This window comes from Mesitornis unicolor, unplaced genomic scaffold (genome assembly GCF_000695765.1).
Source record: "Mesitornis unicolor isolate BGI_N332 unplaced genomic scaffold, ASM69576v1 scaffold28609, whole genome shotgun sequence".
Taxonomy (NCBI): Eukaryota; Metazoa; Chordata; class Aves; order Mesitornithiformes; family Mesitornithidae; genus Mesitornis; species Mesitornis unicolor.
In genome coordinates, this window is record NW_010208371.1 from 1 (window position 1) to 20,415 (window position 20,415).

Here is a 20,415-nt window from a genome sequence, read left to right on the forward strand (position 1 = left end):
GGGGGGGTTTGGAGGGGTGTGTGGGGTGCACGTCTGGTGCTGGGGGCTTGGTGTGGTGCTGGTGTGCGTGCAGGATGCGGTGCGGAGGTGATGGTGTCACCCGTGGCAGGGGTTGGCCTGAGTGAGCTTTAAAGGTCCCTTCCAGCCCGTTGTGGTGGGGTGTGGGCTGGATGGGTTCTCCCTGGTTGGTGTTACCCATGGGTGTGAGCCCGCTCAGCACTGAGGGCTCTGCTTTAGCATCGCCCTGGGCAGCCTCAGCGTGGGTGAGGGAGCTTTCACCATCCAGGCTTGGGATCTTCCACCCGTGGCTGCAAGCGTGCTGTGACTGAACGGGCTCACATCCCTGGTGAGCAGAGGGGTTTTGGCATAGCTGGAGTTTGCTGGTGGTGCAGGGCTGAGCGTTGCCCCTTCCTCCCATCCCCTCTGCCTTCACCTGCAGTGTTCCTTTTGTAAATAGGTGTGCGGGCTCAGAGGCACTCTGGGGAGATGCTTTCCAATCTGGAGATGGGACAGGCAGTGCGCAGGAGTGCTCTGAAGGAGCCTTCTACATGGAGCAACCTCTAAATCACCTTCTGCTGCTCAACTGGAAAACCTCGAGAGGTGCAACCCTGAAGACCTCTCTTATCCACGAGAGAGGTCCTGAGGCCAAAGAGGTTTTTATCCCCACAGTTAAGGTGTGGGGCTGTGGGTAGAGTTGTTGGCCAGTATCTGTTGCCCAGGGGCTTGGGAACCAGTGCTCCTGTCCTTGCTGTCAGGACACCAGCTATCCTGCTGTAATGAACCAATTAGCTTGTTCCCACATTTACCCAGACCCAGAAGAATTGTGCTCCTTGCTTGGGTGTTTCTCCAAGCTTGCACCTATCCAGGTCAGCACCTGGAGATGTGCATCTGATGAAAGAGGTGAGTAAACGCCCCACAGCCAATAGCTGTACTTAACGTGTGCCAAAACCAAACTTCTAATTAAACACATCCTGTGGAAGTGGTGCTGGCTGGGCAGAGCCAGAGTCCTGTGGATTAAGCAATGAAAGTTGGTCTTTGTCCAGGTTCATGGACATCAGGAGCTTGCAAATAAAAGGCTGAATGCCCCCTGCAGAACAGGAGGGATATTTTTGGTGCAAAAAGCCTTTTTGCCTTCTTTTTAGCCACTCCTGATTCTTTCTACCTGATCAGCTGGTTCCTGTAACTTGCAGTGAGAACAGAAGATGAGGACAAGACCAACCCTTTTTTCTTCTTGGGTATCCTTTCATCTCAAACTCTTGGTGTCCTCATCTTCAGCATGACCCAAATTGTCCCGAGTTCTTATGATGCTTAATGTGAAATGGAAAAAAAAACCCAAAATCTCATCTCTAGGGTGGTGAGAAATATGCAGGCCTTTGCTGAAACTCCTGAGTTGGTCTTTGGAGCGGTGGGTCAGAGGAAGAGCCTAGAAGGGCTGGTGGCAGGGGCTTGCCAGGATCTGCATGGAAGGTCAAGATGGTGTATCCTGATGGAAGAGCACTTAGGTGTGAGAAAGGTTGAGGTTTTGGGGATATCTTTGAGTAGAGTCTGTAGGGGGACTCGGAGCACAGCTCTTGTCCCACTTCCAGAAGCAGCATCTGTGCCAGCTGCTGTCCTGGTGTTGGCCGGGCTCCCCTGTAAAACCTGGGGCAATTTGTTGCATTTCTGGAGTGCCATGAACCTGCCCAAGATAGAGGCTTTAACACAATGAGGCTGCTTCAACTCGTCCCCCTGCCACTCACCCCTTCTTCTCCACCTGTAACTTCTTGTGCTGTCCCAGCCAAAAACCGACAGCGCTGCCATTGTGTTTTAGCAGGGTGATGAGGGTGGTGGTGGGAGGATGTGGAGATGGGGGCTGGCACTGAGGTTGTGCTTGCACACAGTGTGACTGCTCCTCTCCATCTGAAGGGGAAACCTCAGCTCCGTTTCACTAAGCAGGATTTGGGCAGTGCTGATGGAGCTGCTGCTGGTCTGGTCCTGGAGGAGATGAGCAGTAGCCCCAGCTCCTTTTGGTTCCTCAGGAACAGAGCAGCGTGGTCAGGAGGAGCCAGACTTCTCAGTGACAGTTTGTAACCCATCTAAGAGAAAAAACAGCCTGTTTTTATTTCAGACATATGACCATGCTTGGTTTGACCTGCAATAGCTTAATATTAAGGCTGCCCTGTTAAGTAGGTCTTGCTTAGCGGCACCTGTGGGGTACCTTGAGCTGCTGTGTCTGGGTGGGAGAGGACTGAGAAAGGCAGCAAGGGAGCTGGGATGCAGCTTCATCTGGCTGTGTATGTATTAAATAAATGCATATGCAATAGGGGATGCGGGGAGCTGGGATGCAGCTCCATCTGACTGTGTATGTATTAAATAAATGCATATGCAGTGGGGGATCCCAGGAGTGCGATACAGAATAAGCAAGTAAAGGAAAGCAGATGTTGCTGTTCAGACTACTGAAAACTCAGGAGTAGGGATTATAAAGCAGGGTAAATAAAATCCTATCCTCTGACTGCTCTTTTTACCATGAAATCCTTGAGGCTGTCAGCCAGCAGCAGGGGTGTTGAGGTGGGAAGGGTTTGCTGGGTGGGTTATACCACACTGTGGAGATGTCTGCTTAGGTTTGAGGATCTGGGCTCGAGCGAGGGGCTTGCAAAGCCTTGCTGCTGGCACAGCCTTGCCATGAAATGGCTAAAAAAAGATGAGAAGCCTCCGACAGCTTTCCTTCTCAACCCCCTGTGGCAACAACGGTCAGCTCGAGCTGCTGCAGGGCAGGAGAGCTGCTGTGGGGCTGCTGAGCTGCAGCAGGATAAAGCCTTCAATTAGTGGATCAAACCTGCTCCTGTAAACTGGCTGAGTTATTTAACCATGGCGAGGGCTTGCACTTGCAGAAGAAAGCAGATTACGGTGGAACACGCCCAAAATAAAGCACGTTAAAGAACGAACAGGCTCTTGTCCGTAAGGCAGGGAGGAGTGTACAGATGTGCCCAGCTGTCAGCCCCTGGATGGGGAGGGTTTAAGTCATGGTTGAGCTCTGGCCAGCATTTCCCAGCAAACGGGCCCGTGATATGGAAACCACGATTGTGCATTGCCTTTGACCCCCCTGCCTCATGACCAGCCGTGAGTCACCGCAGGATGGCAGCTGCGAGGAGGCAAAGGTGTCCTGCATGGCGCTGTCGGGACACAGCTGGCTCGCCATCCCCGTGCTCTGCCTGCTTTTTGGGACATCCCTGCAGGTACCCAAGCAGTTTTACATGTGGGTGTGCCACTGCTGCCAGCCCTCATCCACTTCTGGATGCGTTGCAGCTGCCAAAGGTGGCAGATGAGCGGAGGCCTTTGGGACAGGGTTGTTTGTGCCAGGCAAATGAAACGTGTGGAGCTGTGAATAATTCAGTGCTGGGTTATCTAGTTCCATGCAAGCCTCCAGCACATCAAAGCAGCTCCAAAACCCTGTGGGTAGGATCTGGAAAGTTGAGTCTGAATAAATAAGCCTACAGACATCCTGTGGCGTGAACTTGATGCTTTGATACATAAGAGTTCTCGATTTAGACCTGGCTTGCTTTCAGTCTGCGTAATGTGCCTGGATCATCTGGAGAGCCCCTGCTGGATCTGCTGCCTGCGGCTGGGCCCGATGTGGAGCTGGGGGTGGATGCGCTCAGCTGCTGAACAAAGCCCAAGAGTTGTCTTCTTACTCTTAATTTTATTCTGTTTTCCTTGCAGAACGTCAGGATCAACCCCAGCAGCATGTCCTTCAACATGTGGAAAGACATTCCCGTGCCTTTCTACATGTCGGTGTACTTCTTCGAAGTGCTGAACCCCAAGGAGATCCTCCGGGGAGCGAAGCCAGTGGTGAACCAACGTGGACCTTATGTTTACAGGTCAGGTACCGCTTGTGGTCCAGCTAGGATGTGAGCCTGGCCACCGTGCTGCTTGCCAGGCTTCTGGCTGACTCCTCTGGCAGGAGGACACAGCATTAGCAGACTTGGTGCGAGGCCAGGGGCGTAGGATTTTAAAGCGACCCAAATGTGCTCTAATTGCTTTGATTTTGCTAGAGCCACAAGTAGGGCCTCTGGCTGCTGGGCTGATAAGGCTGCTCTGTGCTTTGAGTTGTGGAGCTCGCTCCCATGCTGGGATCTTTTTGGCAGCCAGGCCCGAGCTGATGTGGTCCAACCTTAGGTGTGAGAGGTGTTTCATTTTCACTGTGCGTTTGAGAGTCCAACTCCAGAGCTGGAGTCACCTCAATATCAAAATTCATGGATTGGCCTCAGACCTCTTTTCTAAAGTGAGACCCAGAATCTGCCTTAAATTAATGCTCTGGTGATGAGAACCAGTATGGACTTGCTTGTGCCTGCCTACAGCAGGGCTGGGGCTGTTTGCCATGGCTGAGGATGGTGACTGAAGCCCCAGATGCTTCTCCGGACCCAAAATGTGAAGTGATGGTTGATGCTGAGTTGAGCATGTGAACTCCCCCATAAATAGCAATATTCAACACATCAGTGCCTACACATGTAGGCAAAGTTAGGTCAGCAGCCTAAGCAAGCTCATGTGGGAAGATTACTGGTTTAATCCAAAGCTGTTTGGTGCTGTGGGGAAACCTGGCAGTATGTATATGCCCTTGTTTCCCCTGGGCTTGCTAGGTCACGCCATAAATCCATGTGGGTTCTGTATGTCGTGACCACGTCAGTCACTTGGCTTGGGGGAAAGGCTTCACTTATCATAAATAAGAATAAACAAAGGGGCAAAGCTTATTAGTGTTCTTGTGTTGCCTCTGAGCAAGATTAGCGCCCTTTCCCAGTGTGGGCTGTAAAACAGGGGCTCCACAATGAAGGATGATGGTTGAGCTTCAGCTTCCTAAGGAGCTGCAACAGGCTCGCGATGCTGGGGACAAGCTGGTGCTGCTGTGGGACATTGCAGCCCCCATAGGACTGGGCTGCCCCCGTGGCACGGAGCGGCGCTGGGCGCTGTGCACGACCCCAAGCCCTGGGGAGCAGGAGAGCTGTGATGCTGCGTGGAGGGTTGAGCTGCACTGAGCCTGGAAAGCTCATCAGGGAGCTGTGGGGCAAATCCATGTGGGCTCATTCATGGGGCTTGTGCCATCCTGTTTTTGGTCTTCTCTTGTTTTAGGAGTGGTTTTGGGGTGGGGCTTGGTGCAGGTTAGCTTACCTGGGTGTGTCTGTGATAGAACCAAGCTTTTCAATGCCCATAGGCGAAGCTACATTGTGAATTTGTGTTTTTGTGTTATGTTGCTTGTCAGCTGGAAAGAAACACTTGGAGTTAGCAAATTGCTACAGGATCCCATCTGTCGGGGTGCCTCACACCCAGGCTGCTATCTCCTCCTGCTAGACACTAACCCTGCTTGGGACGTGAGGTTGGCACTGCCTGTTCCCCAGTCCCTGCTGTCCCATGGCTTCTTGTTTGGGTTCAGTCTCCTCTGCTCTTCAGAAGCAAGCCCAGGCCTGTGCAGCCCATCCTTGTGCCACAGGAGCACTGGGTGGGGGAAGCTTATAATGATCTTTCTCATCTTTTTGCAGAGAATACAGGTATAAGACAAATATCACATTCCATGACAACGACACTGTCTCCTTTCTGGAATACCGGCAACTTTTCTTCGAGCCAGACAGGTCCAACGGCACTGAAGAGGAGTACATCGTTGTGCCAAACATGTTGTTGATGGTGAGAACTTGCTCCAGGATGGGTACCAGCTTCTGTGCTTGTGGGGAGGGTGATGATGCCCGATGCTGACTCAAAGCATTTTTTGCCCTTAATAAGGATAATCAAAGCATGAAGTGGTTAAGCTCATAAAATGCAGTTTTCTGCTTTCTGGGTGTTCGTTGTCATGTTAGCCTGTTACCCTTCCAAAAGCAGTGTGTGCAGAGTAGCTGGATGGCAACCTTGTCTGAGTGTCCTTTGGGGAGATGAAGCCTACAAGCCCTCAACTGCTTTCTTCCCAAAGTGGGAATAAATGGTGAACCTCGGTTTGTCCAAAGGATTTCTTCAGGAATGGAGATTGGTGCAGCAGAGGACCTTGCTGAGCACCAAAGATGCATCGCTACCTCTTTGGTAATGATGGGGCTGTTGTCTCAGAGGTTTGTTTGCTTTCCCAGGGGGCAGCTGTGATGATGGAGAACCTGCCAAACTTTATGAAGCTTTTGCTGAGTGGAGCCCTGGCTGGCCTGAAACAGGAGGCGTTCATGAACCGGACAGTGGGGGAGATCATGTGGGGGTATGAAGACTCTCTTATAGACACAGTAAATGCGTTTGTTCCTGGCCTGATCCCTTTCAAGGGGAAATTTGGCTTATTTATAGAGGTGAGTAAACTGTCGCTTGGGAACACTGAAATCACAGCAATATTGGTCTTTGGATTGAGTGTCTGGGCTGTCCCCCTCACAAACCGTTCAGAGTAGCTGTGTGTAGCTGGTGGTGGTTGTGTAAGGCTGAGCTGATAGCGGTTGTGTGAGGCTGCCTTGATTCTCCCTTCCAGCAGAAGTGTGTGCGTTGGAAGCTGTCACTGGTGAATGAAATAAGTAAAAGTTCAGTAGCTTCCAGTGTGAAGTATTCCGAGAGCTAAGGAAGCATGTCAAGTCATTAACATATTGCAGTCTTGCTACATGTCATGGATTAAAAGTTGGTTTCTTCTCTCTGCAGCTTAACAACTCTGATTCGGGACTGTTCACGGTGAACACCGGCATGAAGGACATCAGTAAAGTCCACATGGTGGATTCATGGAATGGACTAAAGGAGGTAAGTGTCGGGCAGCAAACCCCCAGTACAGGGGCAATGCCTGATCTAAAGCAAGATGAACTGAAAGCTCTCAGTGCTGTTGTATCTCTAAGTTACGGATTTGAAGGCAAGTTGCTGTGGGACTTTAACTTCAGTCCAGTTGCCAGAAGGCAGCCATATGCCATATGCCGTGAGGCTTGTCACGAAGCGTTGAGTTCATCAGTATCACTTGGACTCCCTTGAAATGCTGATGGAGCTGGTTGCTTCTAGTGGTTGAAGTTGAAGGCTCCTGCGGCCTGTGTTTATGATGTTATTTAAATACCCTTGTTAAAGGGGTGCTTATTCTTCCCATGTGGAATTCCACTCCTAATTAAAATCAACTGAATCTACAGATGAACACTGTGAGAGTGCTTGGGGCAGGAGGATCTTGTCCTGGTTTTGCATTAATTGGGCCGATGTTTGAATGGGAAAGATCTTTGAAGCTCTTAGTGTTGCCATCCCAAGCTCCTCTGGAAGCAGTGTGGAGTGGTGGATGTCCCCCGCAGGGGTGGAAGCCAACTCTGCAGCAAGCTTGTCCTTCTGACCTCCTCTCTCTGTGTCTGTCCCGCAGGTGGACTACTGGGGGAGCAGCCAGTGCAACATGATCAACGGGACCTCGGGGGAGATGTGGCCACCGTTCATGTCCCCAACGTCATTGGAGTTCTACAGCCCCGACGCCTGCAGGTGAGGCCATGGCTGCCAGCTTGTCCTTGTGCAGGAGATGCAGCGCTTGTCCAGTGCACCCAGGGCACCCGTGCAGTGACACAGAGGGCTCGGGATGAGTTTCTGTAGCCAAAGTTCGGCCGCAGTTCAGTCCTGCGGTATCAGAGCTGTGCAAACAGTGCTGTTGTCTAATTAGCAGCGTCTTACGGTATTCATAAATACCTTCCAGGTCACTGGAGAAGTCTTAACTGGCCCATGTTGAATCAGTAGAAAAATAACCAGTCCAGATAAGATGGGGGAGTTGAGAGGGAGAAGTAGGAGTTGTCATAAGGAAATGCAGCCTTAACCATTTGCGGAACTATTTCAGCTGACCAAATACTTGCAGAAATAATGTCGGGTGGTGCTTGTGCCATCATTTCCAGGCTGCTGCTTTTTTTTACTGCCTAGTTCATGCACTTCTGTGCATGTCTGTCCTGCATAGGATAGCCTAACCTTAGCTGATCGCATGGGGATTAAAGTACCCTGTGTGGAAACTCCCTGAGGCCAGCAGGCAGGCATGGTACTAAAACCTCTCCCCAGCTTGGGGGAGATAATGTTAATTCAGGCTTTATAGACAGTGCTGTGAAAACAAGCCAGTGCTCGTGTTGAATAGAGAACAAAGAGCTCTTCAGCAGAACAAGCAAAGTCAGCTGAACCAGGTATTAGTGCAGGAATTCCTCTACACAAGGGACATCAGCAAATACCAGTGATCTGGAGCCAAGGACTTAGAGAAGTTTACCAGTGATCAGATACACATCTGTCAATCAAATTCATGTACCTGTTTCTGTCAGACTACAGAAATCTTCTAGGGAACAGATCATGTTTCCAGACAAGGTGTAAACTGAAGTGGAGGAAACCAAGCTTGGTTTCTTGTCAGTGCAGGCAGTTCCCACAGGACAGTGCTGTGGAGGAAGAGGCTTTGCCTCTTCACCAGGCATTGCTGTCTGTTCTCTCCAGATCTCAGCCCCTCTGCTAGCCCAGCTGGCTAGAAAGGAGTCACATCAGCTCTTAGACTAAAAGCATATCTGCCTTGCTGCAGGGAATGGCATGGGATGGCTCATCTCCTGTGCCGTTTGCATGATAAGTGCAGCTGATGTTGAGATGCAGCTGCCTGGATGTCCCTCAAGGTAGGCAAGGCTTTATCCTGCGGTTGTGCTGCAGCAGCTTCTGCCTCTCTGCTGGAAGGTGAGCACAACCAAGAGGCATGCATGTAACTGCTGAACGTGCCCCAGATCCTCCATCCTTGGTCCTGGTGCTAGAAAGCAGCTGTACGGATAAGCATCGCCCTTGGTTTGCCCAGGCTGTCTGCATCCCTGCAAGTCTCATGTGAGGGAAGCAAACTTCCTTCCTGGAAACTTGCATCTGTCCTGGCCAGCTGGTAGCAATAATGCAGCATAACATTGATAGCTTGTTGTATCAGGAGAAATATCTTGCTGTGCAATATAGCTCATAAGGTGAAATTTTCCACTCCTCTGACAGCCTGTGTGCTGGGGTTGTGCTGCAAAAGAGGTTTAGCTGATGTCCATCCTCTGTGACAGAGCACTTTGACCTAGGAGCCAAAGCTTGCACAAAGAGAGTGTTATCTCTTGGAGAGCAGCCCTGGGGGTTACTGCATGCCCTCAATCATATCTCCTCTGGATACTGCAAATAGACTGCTAAGCCTGTGGTTTTTCTCCATAACTAGTCCTGACCAGCCCTTTATCTGTGCTTAAAACATGGAAAGCAAAAGGCTTAAATACTCATTTTCCATCCAAAGCACTACTCTGAGTGTTTATCTTGATCTCAAAGTCTAAGTTACTTTGCAACTGCATCTTATCCAGCAAAGATAAGAGCTCTGGTTCTGGGCTGGGAACCTTGTTGGCTAATCCTGATCCTTCTCCACTGAAACCCTTCCAGATCCATGACACTGGTGTACAAGCAGTCTGGGAAGTTCAAGGGTGTGCCCACCTATCGCTTTGTGGCACCGAAAACTCTCTTTGCCAATGGCACGGACTATGCACCCAACGAAGGCTTCTGCCCCTGCATGCAGTCCGGCATCCAGAACATCAGTTCCTGTAGGCTAAGTATGTCCCTTTCTGTCAGGACCCTCCCTGCCGTGTCAAAAATGAACTGTAGGGCCGTGATATATGAGCTTGGCTGTCAGGAAAATCGGCTCTGCTATCTGCTGAGTTGCTAAAAGGCACTGCCTCGGGGTCTGTGTGTGCAGTGTTCTTGCTTGCACTCCCACAGGCTTCTCAGCAAGGAGGGAAAGGAGGGGAAATCCTTGTGCTGAAGCCCTGTTGGTCCACAGCCCTGTGAAAGCCTGGTGTTTTGGGAATGCTTAGGGATATGGTGGGAGCGTTATGTTCCCTGTGCTGGGGAGGGAGCAGGCAGGGGAGCAAGGCTAGGAAGAGGCAGGCTGTGTAACTGCTAAATTAAATGTTTACTTTAGATGCTGAGTGCAGGTCATGCAGGAGGGAGAATTCAGACTTCGTGTCCTAACCTGTGTCTGGGTACAGCAAGTTGCCATGGCGTTGGGTGGTGCGTGGGGGCAGAGCATGGCTTAAACACTGGTTTGTAACCCTTCCAGAGCGAATATGCTGCAGGGAGGGGAGGGAAGGAGCTTTGTGGTTGGGAGGAGAAAAAGTATAAAAGCCTGTTCGGAACAAATGCTGTAATGGCTTAAAAAAACTCAACAGAAGTTCTCAGACGGCTTGAATGAGCTCAAGGTGTCTTTGCTCCCGTCTAGACGCACCGATGTTCATTTCCCATCCTCACTTCTACAACGCTGACCCAGCCCTGGTGGACGCCGTCGAAGGCCTCCACCCCAGCAAGGACGAGCACGAGCTCTTCCTTGACGTGCACCCGGTGAGTGAGCCTGGGGGGGTTCATCCTATGGAGGAGCCTGGGTTCACCCCACGGGGGACCTTTGTCTCACCTCGGGGGTCCAGCCCAGGCTGGGTGGGGGGAGCCCGCCCCTGGCTGCGTGGTGGCCTGGCTCTGCTCTCGTGGCACTGATTTGAGCAGGTTCCATAGTGCAAAGACTGACAAGGACATGTGCAGATAAAAATGTCAAAGCCGTAAACTAATTTAATAATTAGTGTGGCTTCTAGAGAATTGCAGAACTAATTATAAGCATAATTGTTTTGATAAGTGCAATCGAATTCCTTCCACTGACTCAGGTCCATAGCACCAGGAGGTGTATCCAGCAGCAACTAAGTTATGCCCCACGTCTGCAAACGTGTTCTGCCGTGACTGGCACAGTCTGAAGACCCCTCTGTAGCTGAAGCTATTGCCATAATTCTGGGGGTGGCAGCTTCTACTCTCTCAGCTTTGTTATCTGGCTACTTCTCCACTGGGCTGTCGCAGTGTTACGCTTCGTGTGCATCTACAGCTAAGGGTGAAGTCACCGCTCCGGTGGTGATGAGCTGGGGTGTCCTGAGCCATCCTTGCCCCAGCTGCTGATGGGGAGGGGACTTTGGGGTCTTCTGGCCTGTGCTGCATGTGGTCAGATCATCCAAATATTCAGTGATGTTTCCTCAAGCAAGAATCCAATCCCCCTCTTGATAAGGTAAGCTGTGCTTCTTATCGAGGCATTGGATTCTCTCTGCTTTTCTTATCACAGTTATGGAAATCTAATTAAGTTTATTACAGTATAAAATATTTACTGATAACAGTACAATTGACTATATTCTTATCTAGCTGCAGCCTGCTAAATGCAAACAAGGGCAATCCAACAAAAACACTCTGCCCTTAAAAATGTGTTGCAAAACTGCAGTGTCATGAGAAACCAATGCCTTAATGGGTGTCCATAAGACCAGCTTTGAAGTGTGGTGTTTCCATGGTCCTAGGGTGTGGCTGGACAGTGGCTCTTGGTTCCTAGTTATGAGAGGTGTTTTGCCCTTTCCTGGGTGCAGGGATCTTTTGCATTAATGTGTTTCCATCCTGCTGCTGGTAGGATGAATAACAGGAGAGGCTCATCGGGCTTCAGAAAGCACTGAAATTGCAGTTGAAACGCCCTGCCTAGGGAGTCACTTACAGCTGGCACACATTGTTTGGTAACTTGAACTTGTCCAGGTTCAGTCCCGCAAGCTCTGGGTCACACAGCACCTCATCGGTTCATGCTGTCTGCCCACTGAATGTGTGCTGCTGCTTTCTGCAGCAGCCAGGTCTGTTCAGGTTAGCTTTGTGCCTTCAGACCACCACAAGGGACGAGCTCCCTTCTGCCTGCTGCTGTGTGCAACAACCTCACTGGCTGGTGGCCTTTGAGGGAAGGGGACAGACTGCAAACTGCCATGGGGACAGTGCTGTCCCTCCATGAGTCATCCCCAGGGTCTGAGGACCAGTGCCTGGTTAACCAATGCTTGTGCTTTGGTGGAAACCGCAGCCACGCTCCTGGTCTTGTGTGTGGTGGCTGCAGTGGATCTCTGGATGATCCAATCCATTGCTCTGGAAGGTGGCACCCAGAGTAGCTGTGATGGGAAGCAAAGGGCTGCTCTTCTGCAAAGCTCTGCAGACAAATGCTGGCTGTGCTGATCAACCGGTTGATCTCTTCCTGTGCAGATGACAGGCATCCCAATGAATTGCTCCATCAAGCTCCAGCTGAACCTGTACATAAGGAAGGTGCCCGGGATAATGTAAGTACTCACCTTTTAGATATGGCCATCTCCCCTCCTTGGGCAGGGTGTGCTGCTGATGCTGGGGTCGCTGCAGAGTTTACTCTCCTGTGGGATGAAGTAGCTTTGACATTACAGTTATCTCAGTTGCAGAAGATGGAATGCTCAGGTTTGGGATGGCACTCACTGCTGTTGTCAGGCAGTTAAGCACAAATAGAAGTGTAGGCTCTCCTCTTGCATGAAAGGCCTGAGTTGGACCTGGTCCCTTAAGGCAGGGAGCAGCTCACTGAAGCAGCAGTAATTGCTGCCTCCTTATGCTTGCATCAGACCTGTCCTGTTAGGAAGAGTTGTGACACTGGTTTTGGCCTGATTAACCAAAAATCTAAATGCCTATTCTCTTTTTTTTTTCTTTCTTTCTTTTTTCCCCCCCCCTAGGCAAACAGGGAACATCAAGCCAGTGGTCCTGCCGCTGCTCTGGTTTGCAGAGGTGAGTTGCCTTCCTTGACCTGATTCTGCAGAGCCTCTCCTGTTGGAGTGGGGAAACTGCTTCCCCATCACCCAGGGCTGGGGAAACTCCACTTTGGATAAAGCTTTAAGCCAGTCAGACTAATTAAGCACCAACAGAAGGCTTTGCAATACATGGCTATGTTGTTAATCCCTCTGAGCTGAACAGTCCCTGCACTATACTTGGTAAACCGCTGGCTCTGTCTTAGGTGTGGGGTTAAATAGGGCCCAGAACAGAGCTGCCAGCATCCCCATGGTAATGTGGGCCAGGGAGTGCAGTCTGCAGCTGTGTGCATGTCCAGCTGATGCCAGCTATTCAGTACAAACTTCTAGCCTGGTTGAATCATGCACGAGTTACCAAACTGGTGCTGGGAGGTGGGGGGAGAGGAGTTGCACCACTGGTGAGTCTCAGCCCTGGATGGGAGGGAAATGCCACTGATAGCTTTGCTTTCTTTGAGCAGAGCGGATCCATCGAAGGTGCAGTCCTAAAGCAGTTTTACAGCAACCTGGTGCTGCTGCCGTCCTTGCTGGACTACCTGCAGTATATCCTCCTTGGGCTGAGTGTCCCGCTCATTATCTCAGCAGCTGTACTCATGGCACAGAGTCAGGTAAGAACTTAAGATGTCTAATAGGAAATGCTGTTAGTCAAATCAGACTTAATCAGTTGCTGTAGATTGGGCTGACAGTCTAATGCTCCTGAGGAAACATTGGCTGATGGCAATGGTGCCAGCATGTAGCAGCAGGACTTCCTCAGCCATCTAGAAATTGGGCTGGAAGTAGATAACATAAAAGCATTCCTGGCCATCTCGGTGCAAACAGTGATGGAAGTGGGCTCCTGTAGGAGGAGGGATTTCTCAGCTCATCCCACTAATGAAAGAGCAAGCCTCGCTCATCAGCACAGATGTGGAAAGCAGCAGGTCTGTGCCATTGCACAAATCTCTGCATCTCTGCAGGGTCCCAGCAGTTTTCCAATCTGAACCGAGCCTTCTCAAGGGGATGCAGCTACTTGAGCACAGCTTGTTCACAAACGAAACGCAGTCGCTGTGTTCTTGCAGAAGGGGCACAGACACTGGCTGCCTCTCAACCCAGACCAGACTCTTTGTTTTTTTTTTCCTCCTGAAACTCACTGTTTCCCTGCACACTACTCCAAATAGCCCTGGAAGTTAAACCCTCTGGGTCTTTGTGGATCTGGGCTTACTGAGATGTGAAGAGCTTTGAAGCCTGCAGGGAGCTGGTGGCTGGGCAGAAGTTGGCCTGCAATGGGGAGGGCTGTGAGGGCGCTTGGCTCCACATGAGTCTGCTCTGAACTGTAAGGGCAGAATATAAATCAGCTGAAGTACTTGATGGAGATCTGTGGCTCCAGCTCCAAAGCATCCATCTGATAACACTAATCTCTCTCAAAGCTTTAGCTCTTGAAGTGAAGATCTAGCTCCCTGCCCTACCCTATATCAAAACAAGCTTATTTAGTTTTGCGCTCCAGGCAGATGATGTGAGCTGGCTCTAAAGGCACAGAAGTGAAGAGGATATTTGTGAGGATGAAAAGGGGATGAGAGTGGGCCAAGGGGAGAGCATGTGCCAGGGGCTGCATTTGCTCAACCTCCTGTAACCGCACTTACTGAAATGCTAACGCAAACCCACCTTAAACAGTGCCAGGGTTCTCGGAGTATCACGTAATTGGATTTCATCCAAGCCTACAACTGCTTAATTGACTTAAACACATGATCCCAAATCCCCTTGTTCCTCCACGCACTTCCCTGCAGGATGGGAGCGATGCTAGGGCTGAGGGCTCAGTGTTAAACCCTTGCTGTGCTCCTGAGATGGTCAGGGTGTGGGTGTGCTGAACCTTCCGCAAATGCAAGTGGTCGCTGGCAAATGGACTTCACTCTGCTGCATAGTAGCTGAAAAATGTCAGTATTTGCTGGGCAGCTGTTTCTAAGACCTCATGTGGCCCTGGGCTGGCATTTCCTGGCTCTGCTTTGTGCAAATCTTAATTCATGGTATCACAGAGCCTCAGCCGTGCCAGAAGGGGTCAGGAAGAAAAGCTGGATTTTAAATTCACTCAAGTCAACTGAATATCTGCTTGTGAAATATCCCAAACCCAGGCATAAGCCAGCTGCATTTGGGGGCACAGCCAAAAGTGTCACGAAGTGCTAGAGCTGAAAATCAACCTCAGAAAGTGCCTGACTACCTGGAAAGTGATTAAGAAGTCTGTAACCTTAAATCTCTTAAGGAAGCTGTGCAACAACACATGAAAGTATCTGCCTAATGAACAGATAAGAGCTTGTAAATCGGAAGACAGCGATTTGCAGCCAAGGCGTGTTCCTGGATTGATTGAAGTGTTGCTGATCTAGCGATGATTGCTTAATCGTGCACAGTCCTCCCTCCAGAAGCCACAGGTGGTGTTGGAGGGGACGCTGAGTGGGTACATGGTCCGCACCTTCACGTGTCTGCTGGTGTGAAGGTGTCCCTCAACCCAGTTCCTCCCTGGAGCAGCTTGTGGCTCCTGGAGGGAGCGCTGTGCTCTAAACCCAATCCGGATGAGGTACTGTGAAATGCCTAAATCTTAGTCTAGTTCATAGTGGAGCCAGTTTGAAATGCATCTGTTGGACCTGCGGTTCTGAAAAAATTATTAACCCATAGAGGCACAAAATGTGCCCAAAAGCCACGTTGTACCTCTCCTCCGCTAACGTGGCCTAAAGCCTGTGTAGTGATGTGTTTAAAAGGCCAACAGACCGTTTTAAAACTGGCTTGACACTGACCAAAATCTTAACTAGGACTTAGTTTTACCCAAATTTGGAAATCTTCATTAATAACTAGATTCTAGTTCAACAGTGATTTTTAAAATCTCCTCCTAAATTTGGTAACCCTCCTGAAATTCATGTCGAAGTGCACCATAAACTAGCCTGATTGTCTTCTAGGAAAAATGCTCTTTATTTTGGAGTAGCAATAAAAAGAACTCAGACAGTAATAAGGCCAACCAGGCCACTTCAGCCAAAAAGCTGCCTCCGGTTAAGGGGACGGTGTTGCGAGAAGCCAGACTGTAGGTGGATACCCAGTCAAGGTAACTTGCTTTTCTCTCATCTTGTTTGATTAAACTTTGCGTAAAAACCAATCAAATGGAAGCATTTACTGTCCACATCTACCCGACGTGCCCTTTTGGCAAGCGTTGATGTAATGATGTTGTCTCATGGCTTTATTCAGGGCAATTTAGAGGTCTTAAAACTCACACTTAACCAGGCTGCAAGGGCTTGTTCTTATTGTTCCCCCGGTGCACCTGATTTACAGCCCTAATAATAGTAGCAGGGATTGGGATGAAAAGTAGTACTGGTGTGAGGATAACACTTGTCTTGCCCTATTTCCATCCCTTTCCAACCGTTGTTGATCGAGAGGTAAGTTTTTGAATGGGTAGAGAGTAACAGCAGCAGTCAACTGGTGGGGGTCGCTCCCCTCCTGCACGCAGGGACCCTCAACGGAGCGGCTTTCAGGAGGGGATTTCTGATGTATAAAATATCTGGGTTTGTATTACAGGATCACAAAGTCCCTGAAACGGTGAGGTTGGAAGGGATCTCTCGAGGTGATCTAGCCCAACCCCCCAGCGCAAACAAGGCCACCTAGAGCCGGTTGCCCAGGACCATGTCCAGATGGGCAAGGATGGACATTCCCCAGCCAACCCTGTTCCAGTTTTTACAGTTTTCACAGTAAATTAAAAAAAAGAAAAAGTGTTTCCTAATGTCCCCATGGAACCTCCTGTGTTGAAGTTTGTGCCCGCTGGCTCTTGTCTTGTCCCTGGCCACCACTGAGACATCACATCAGGTAGTTGTACACGTTGGTTAAGATTCCCCTGAGCTTTCTCTTCTCCAAGCTCTCTTGGTGTGAGAGTCCTTCAAGCATTTCAGTGGCCCTTTGCTGGGCTTTTTCCAGTAGCACCATCTCTCTTGTCCTGGGAAGCCCAGAACTGGACACAGTGCTCCTGGTGTGGCCTCATCAGTGATGAGTAGATGAGAAGGATCACCTTGACCTGCTTCCTAATGCAGCCCAGGACACAGTTAACTGCCTTTGCTACATGGCCACTGCTCACTCATGTTCAACTTGATGTCCACCAAGGCCCTCTGGTCCTTTTCTGCTGAGCTGCTTAAGAGCTGAGTGGCCCTCACCATGTACTGGTGCATGGGGCTGTTCTGCCCCGGGTGCAGGACCTTGCACATCCTCTGAGGTTTCTCCAGCCTGTGGAGGTCCCTCTTGAGGGCAGCGTGGACCTCTGGTGTTAGCAGCCACACCTCCCAGTTTTGTGTCATCAGCAAACACGCAGATCATTAATAAAGATGTTGAGCAGGGTTGGACCCAGTATTAGCCCCTGGCGCACACTTGGAGCTACTGGTCTCTGACTGTACTTCATGTCACTTGTCATGACCCTCTGGGCCTGGCTGTTAAGCTGGTTTTCAATCCACCTCACTGTCTGCTCATCCAGCCCATGCCTTGTAGCTTCTCTATGAAGATCTTAGTGTCGAAAGCCTTACTGAGGTCAAGGTAGACAGTATTTACTGCTCCCCCATCTTCTACCAAGCCATTCATTTCATTATAAATGTTTATTAGGTTGGCCAAGCATGATTTCCCCTTGGTAAAGCCACAGTAGCTACTGATTAGTGTCCTGTCCTTCATGTGTCTGGAAATGGTTCCTAGGATCAGCTGCTCGGTTGCCTTCCCAGCGACTGAAGGAAGGCTGGCTGGCCTGTAGATCCCTGCTTTCTCTTTCCTGAAGTTCAGGATAGGCATGACACTTCCCTACATCTTTGGACACCTCTCCTAATTGCCATGATTGTTCAAACATGATTGGGAGTGGCAATAACGTCTGCCAGCTCCCTTAGCACTTGGTGCATCCCCTCAGGGTCCATGGGTTTAGGTGTATCTGCTTTGCTTAGGTATTCTCTGGCCTCATTCTTTTCTGCCAATAGCATGTCATCTTTGCTCCAGACTTTTCTCTGGTTTCTTGGGTTCCCTGCTTCATTCAGCATCAGGCCCACATGTCCCCAGGTATTCCTGTTGTCATCTATCTACTTACAGAAGCCCTTCTTGCCTCTGACATCTCTGGCCAGATTCAATTCCAGTTTGGCTTTGGCTTTCCTGACTTCTCCTCACGCTGGGACAGTGCCTCTGTGTTCCTGCCAGGTTACCTGTCCCTGCCTCCACCTTCTGCATGCTTCCTTCTTGCGTTTGAGTTTGGCTAGGAGCTCCTTGTTCATCCGCATAGGCCTGCTGGTGGTTTTGTCTGACTTGGGACGCTTGTTGGGCTGGACTACCCTTGAGCTTGGAGGTGGTGATCCTTGAATATTAATCATCTTCTTTTCCCTGACTATCTCTCCTGACCTAAACTCTGTAGTCACTTTTGATACCTTTCTCGTGGCATCATTGGTGTCCATACAGAAGAAGCAGTGGGCAAAAGTCAAAGTTGGATGAGCCTTGCAGTCCCTCCACAACACCTCGGGTGCAAGTCCTCAGCAAGTGTCTGTAGGTGCCAGGGCAGGGCAGATGGGTGTCTCTGCCGCCAGCAGTAAGGAGTGACTCACTGCTGTTAACTGCTGCTTTCTCCTGGGGGTTGTGCATGATTTAGGGTCAGAGTGCCCGTGTGCTTTGCTCGAAGGCAGGCCTGACTCCAACGTTGAGGGTGGTGAACCTCTTTTGTGGATGTAAACCTTTGGGTGGAGCAGGAGCCTCCTTCTTGGTGTCAGAAGGCGCCAGCTTCCATCTCTCACCTTCCCCAGAGGCTGCCCTGGGGACGGGCGCTGTCTGTGCCTCTGCTGCAGCTGGGGACTGGGGCTCTTTGAGCTGTTGAAGATCCCGTCCGTCTCCCTTTCATCTTCTCTGATGCTGTCCCTCCTGCTGACTTTGTCCCATAACTCCTCCCATGTGGTGACACCAAAAACGAGTGTTAGGGGGTGATACAAGCGTTGGTGGGCAGGAATGGAAGTGATTTGTTAGGGGAGACAACAATTTTCAATTTAAGCAGCCTTCAGGACAGGCTTCTTGGCCATGTTAAAGTCCAAGAGGTTTTTGGGGCACACACAACCCAGGCGGGGATGCAGTGACACCCGCGCTGTAAGGTGTGACCACGGTGCCACCGCCGAGCGTGGCTGTAAACGCTGTCCTCTACTCCCCAGAGAGGCACCGCCGACAAAAACCCGCCATGCAGAGCAAACCGTCCCCCTCCTCCGAAACAACGCCGCTCCTCCGCGACGCCGGCATCCCGAGCCAGGACAACGCCGAAGCCTGAGCCGCCGGCCCCAGCATGTTCCCACTGGGACACGTCAGCGCTGCGGGCGAGACCCGCTTTGGGTCCCCAGAGGTCTCTGGAAGGTGAAGTCGTCCTGGGTAACCCAGCGGGGTCCCCGCGCACCACGGCAAAGCCACGGGCCGGTGCTGCCGCGCCAGCGCTCCCGCGCCGGGGCACAGGAGCCCTCATCCAGACACCCGAACCACAGTGTCCAAGAACCCTCGTCCCCAAGGGGCCGGCGTTGGCCACAGCCCCTCTCTGCGCGTGGGCCGGCAGGAATGGAGACGGTTGCTGGCTGATCCGAGAAGTTATTTTGCAATTTCAAGCTGCCCGTTGCTAGGAATAAAAGGCGCTTTAATGGGAGCCTTTAAAATAAATGAGGTTTGTATATGTAGCACTGATGGGATTTAGTGATCTCTTTAAAAGCCGCCGTTCATCTCACGTGGTTGGGGCTTGCTCTCCCGAAGCCTCTTAGCGGTTTTATTGCCACTTGATGTGACTGGACGAGACCACAAATCAATTCTGGGGCTGTCACTTCAGTGATGTCTCTTCCCGGGGTACCCAGAGCCTGCCCAGGATCTCTCCAGCCTTTGCCTGTGTTGGAGAGCACAGCGGTGGCTTTTAAAGCCCCAATTCTGTGCCATGACCTTGCGCTCCAGTGATTCCAGTCCAGAGCCCTGTTACTTAGCCTGCTGGCTCTGTCCTTAGGTGACGGCGTTCAGCCTTGCCAAAAAATGTGGTGTTACATCTGACCTGTCACTCAGCTCCTTGTCCCTGCTGCCTGCTCAGCTCTTCTGGCCATGCTCTGTGGGCGCTGGGGGGCCACCACCTCGCTCTGCACACAGGGAGGGAGCTGACAGGAGCTTGACCCCATCCTGGGGCGTTAATGCAGATGCTTGTGCTTTTGGGATGGAGGAATCTGTGTGAAATCGTGAAAGTAATGATGGCTTTAGGAGGTTTCGATTAAAATATTGCAGGTTTCTGAAATGGGGTCGTGGGGGATCTGGGGCTGAACTGTGGGTGGGTGAGTGGGTGGGCTCACTCTTTAGTGGAAAGGAAGCCCGCAGCCCAGGGATATTCTTGGTTGATAGTGGTCAGTAGTTGTCTACCACACCTTCCCTGCTTCCAAGAAGAGCCAAAAGGGGCAGTGCTGGTGCCTCTGGCAAGGACGAACCGAATGTGGGGGGTCCCTGGTCTCTCTTATACCAGAGGTCGCGTTGCATTGCCTGTGGTAAGGATACTGCTGTGAACTGGAAACCATTGCTAGGTGCTATGAAACCAAACCTAGGCCAGCCCTGTGACTTTCTGGACGGGTAAGCAACACTTGGCCTGTTACACCTCTGTCCCTCTTGCTAGGCAGGGCCAGCACAGGAGCTAAACCTGACCCCAGCAGCTTCCCGTGCTGGTTCACCCCTGCCCGGCTGTGTCCCCTGTCCTGGGCTCGGGCTGTTTTGTCACGGAAACAGCAGTGATACAGCCCAGCTCGCCAAGGGGGCGACCAGGCCGCGGTCCGTAGGCTGGACTTGCCCAGAAGCCCGAGGAGGTGGTCCAGGCGCTGCAGCGCTGCGGCGCGGCCGCCGGGGGGCGCTGTGGGGCCGCGGCGGGCCG

General features: G+C 51.1%; 1 protein-coding gene across 1 annotated transcript; it reads left to right on the forward strand.

Annotated features, from left to right (window-relative positions):
- Window positions 1-3,113: 3,113 nt before the first annotated feature.
- SCARB1 (scavenger receptor class B, member 1) lies at window positions 3,114-15,583 on the forward strand (the record flags this gene model as incomplete). Its single annotated transcript, XM_010192491.1, has 12 exons — window positions 3,114-3,215; window positions 3,700-3,857; window positions 5,511-5,652; window positions 6,084-6,287; window positions 6,625-6,720; window positions 7,310-7,422; window positions 9,337-9,503; window positions 10,169-10,287; window positions 11,983-12,056; window positions 12,471-12,522; window positions 13,001-13,147; window positions 15,458-15,583. Coding segments are annotated over 12 exons (1,500 nt in total), but the record flags the coding sequence as incomplete, so codon positions are not given.
- Window positions 15,584-20,415: the final 4,832 nt, after the last annotated feature.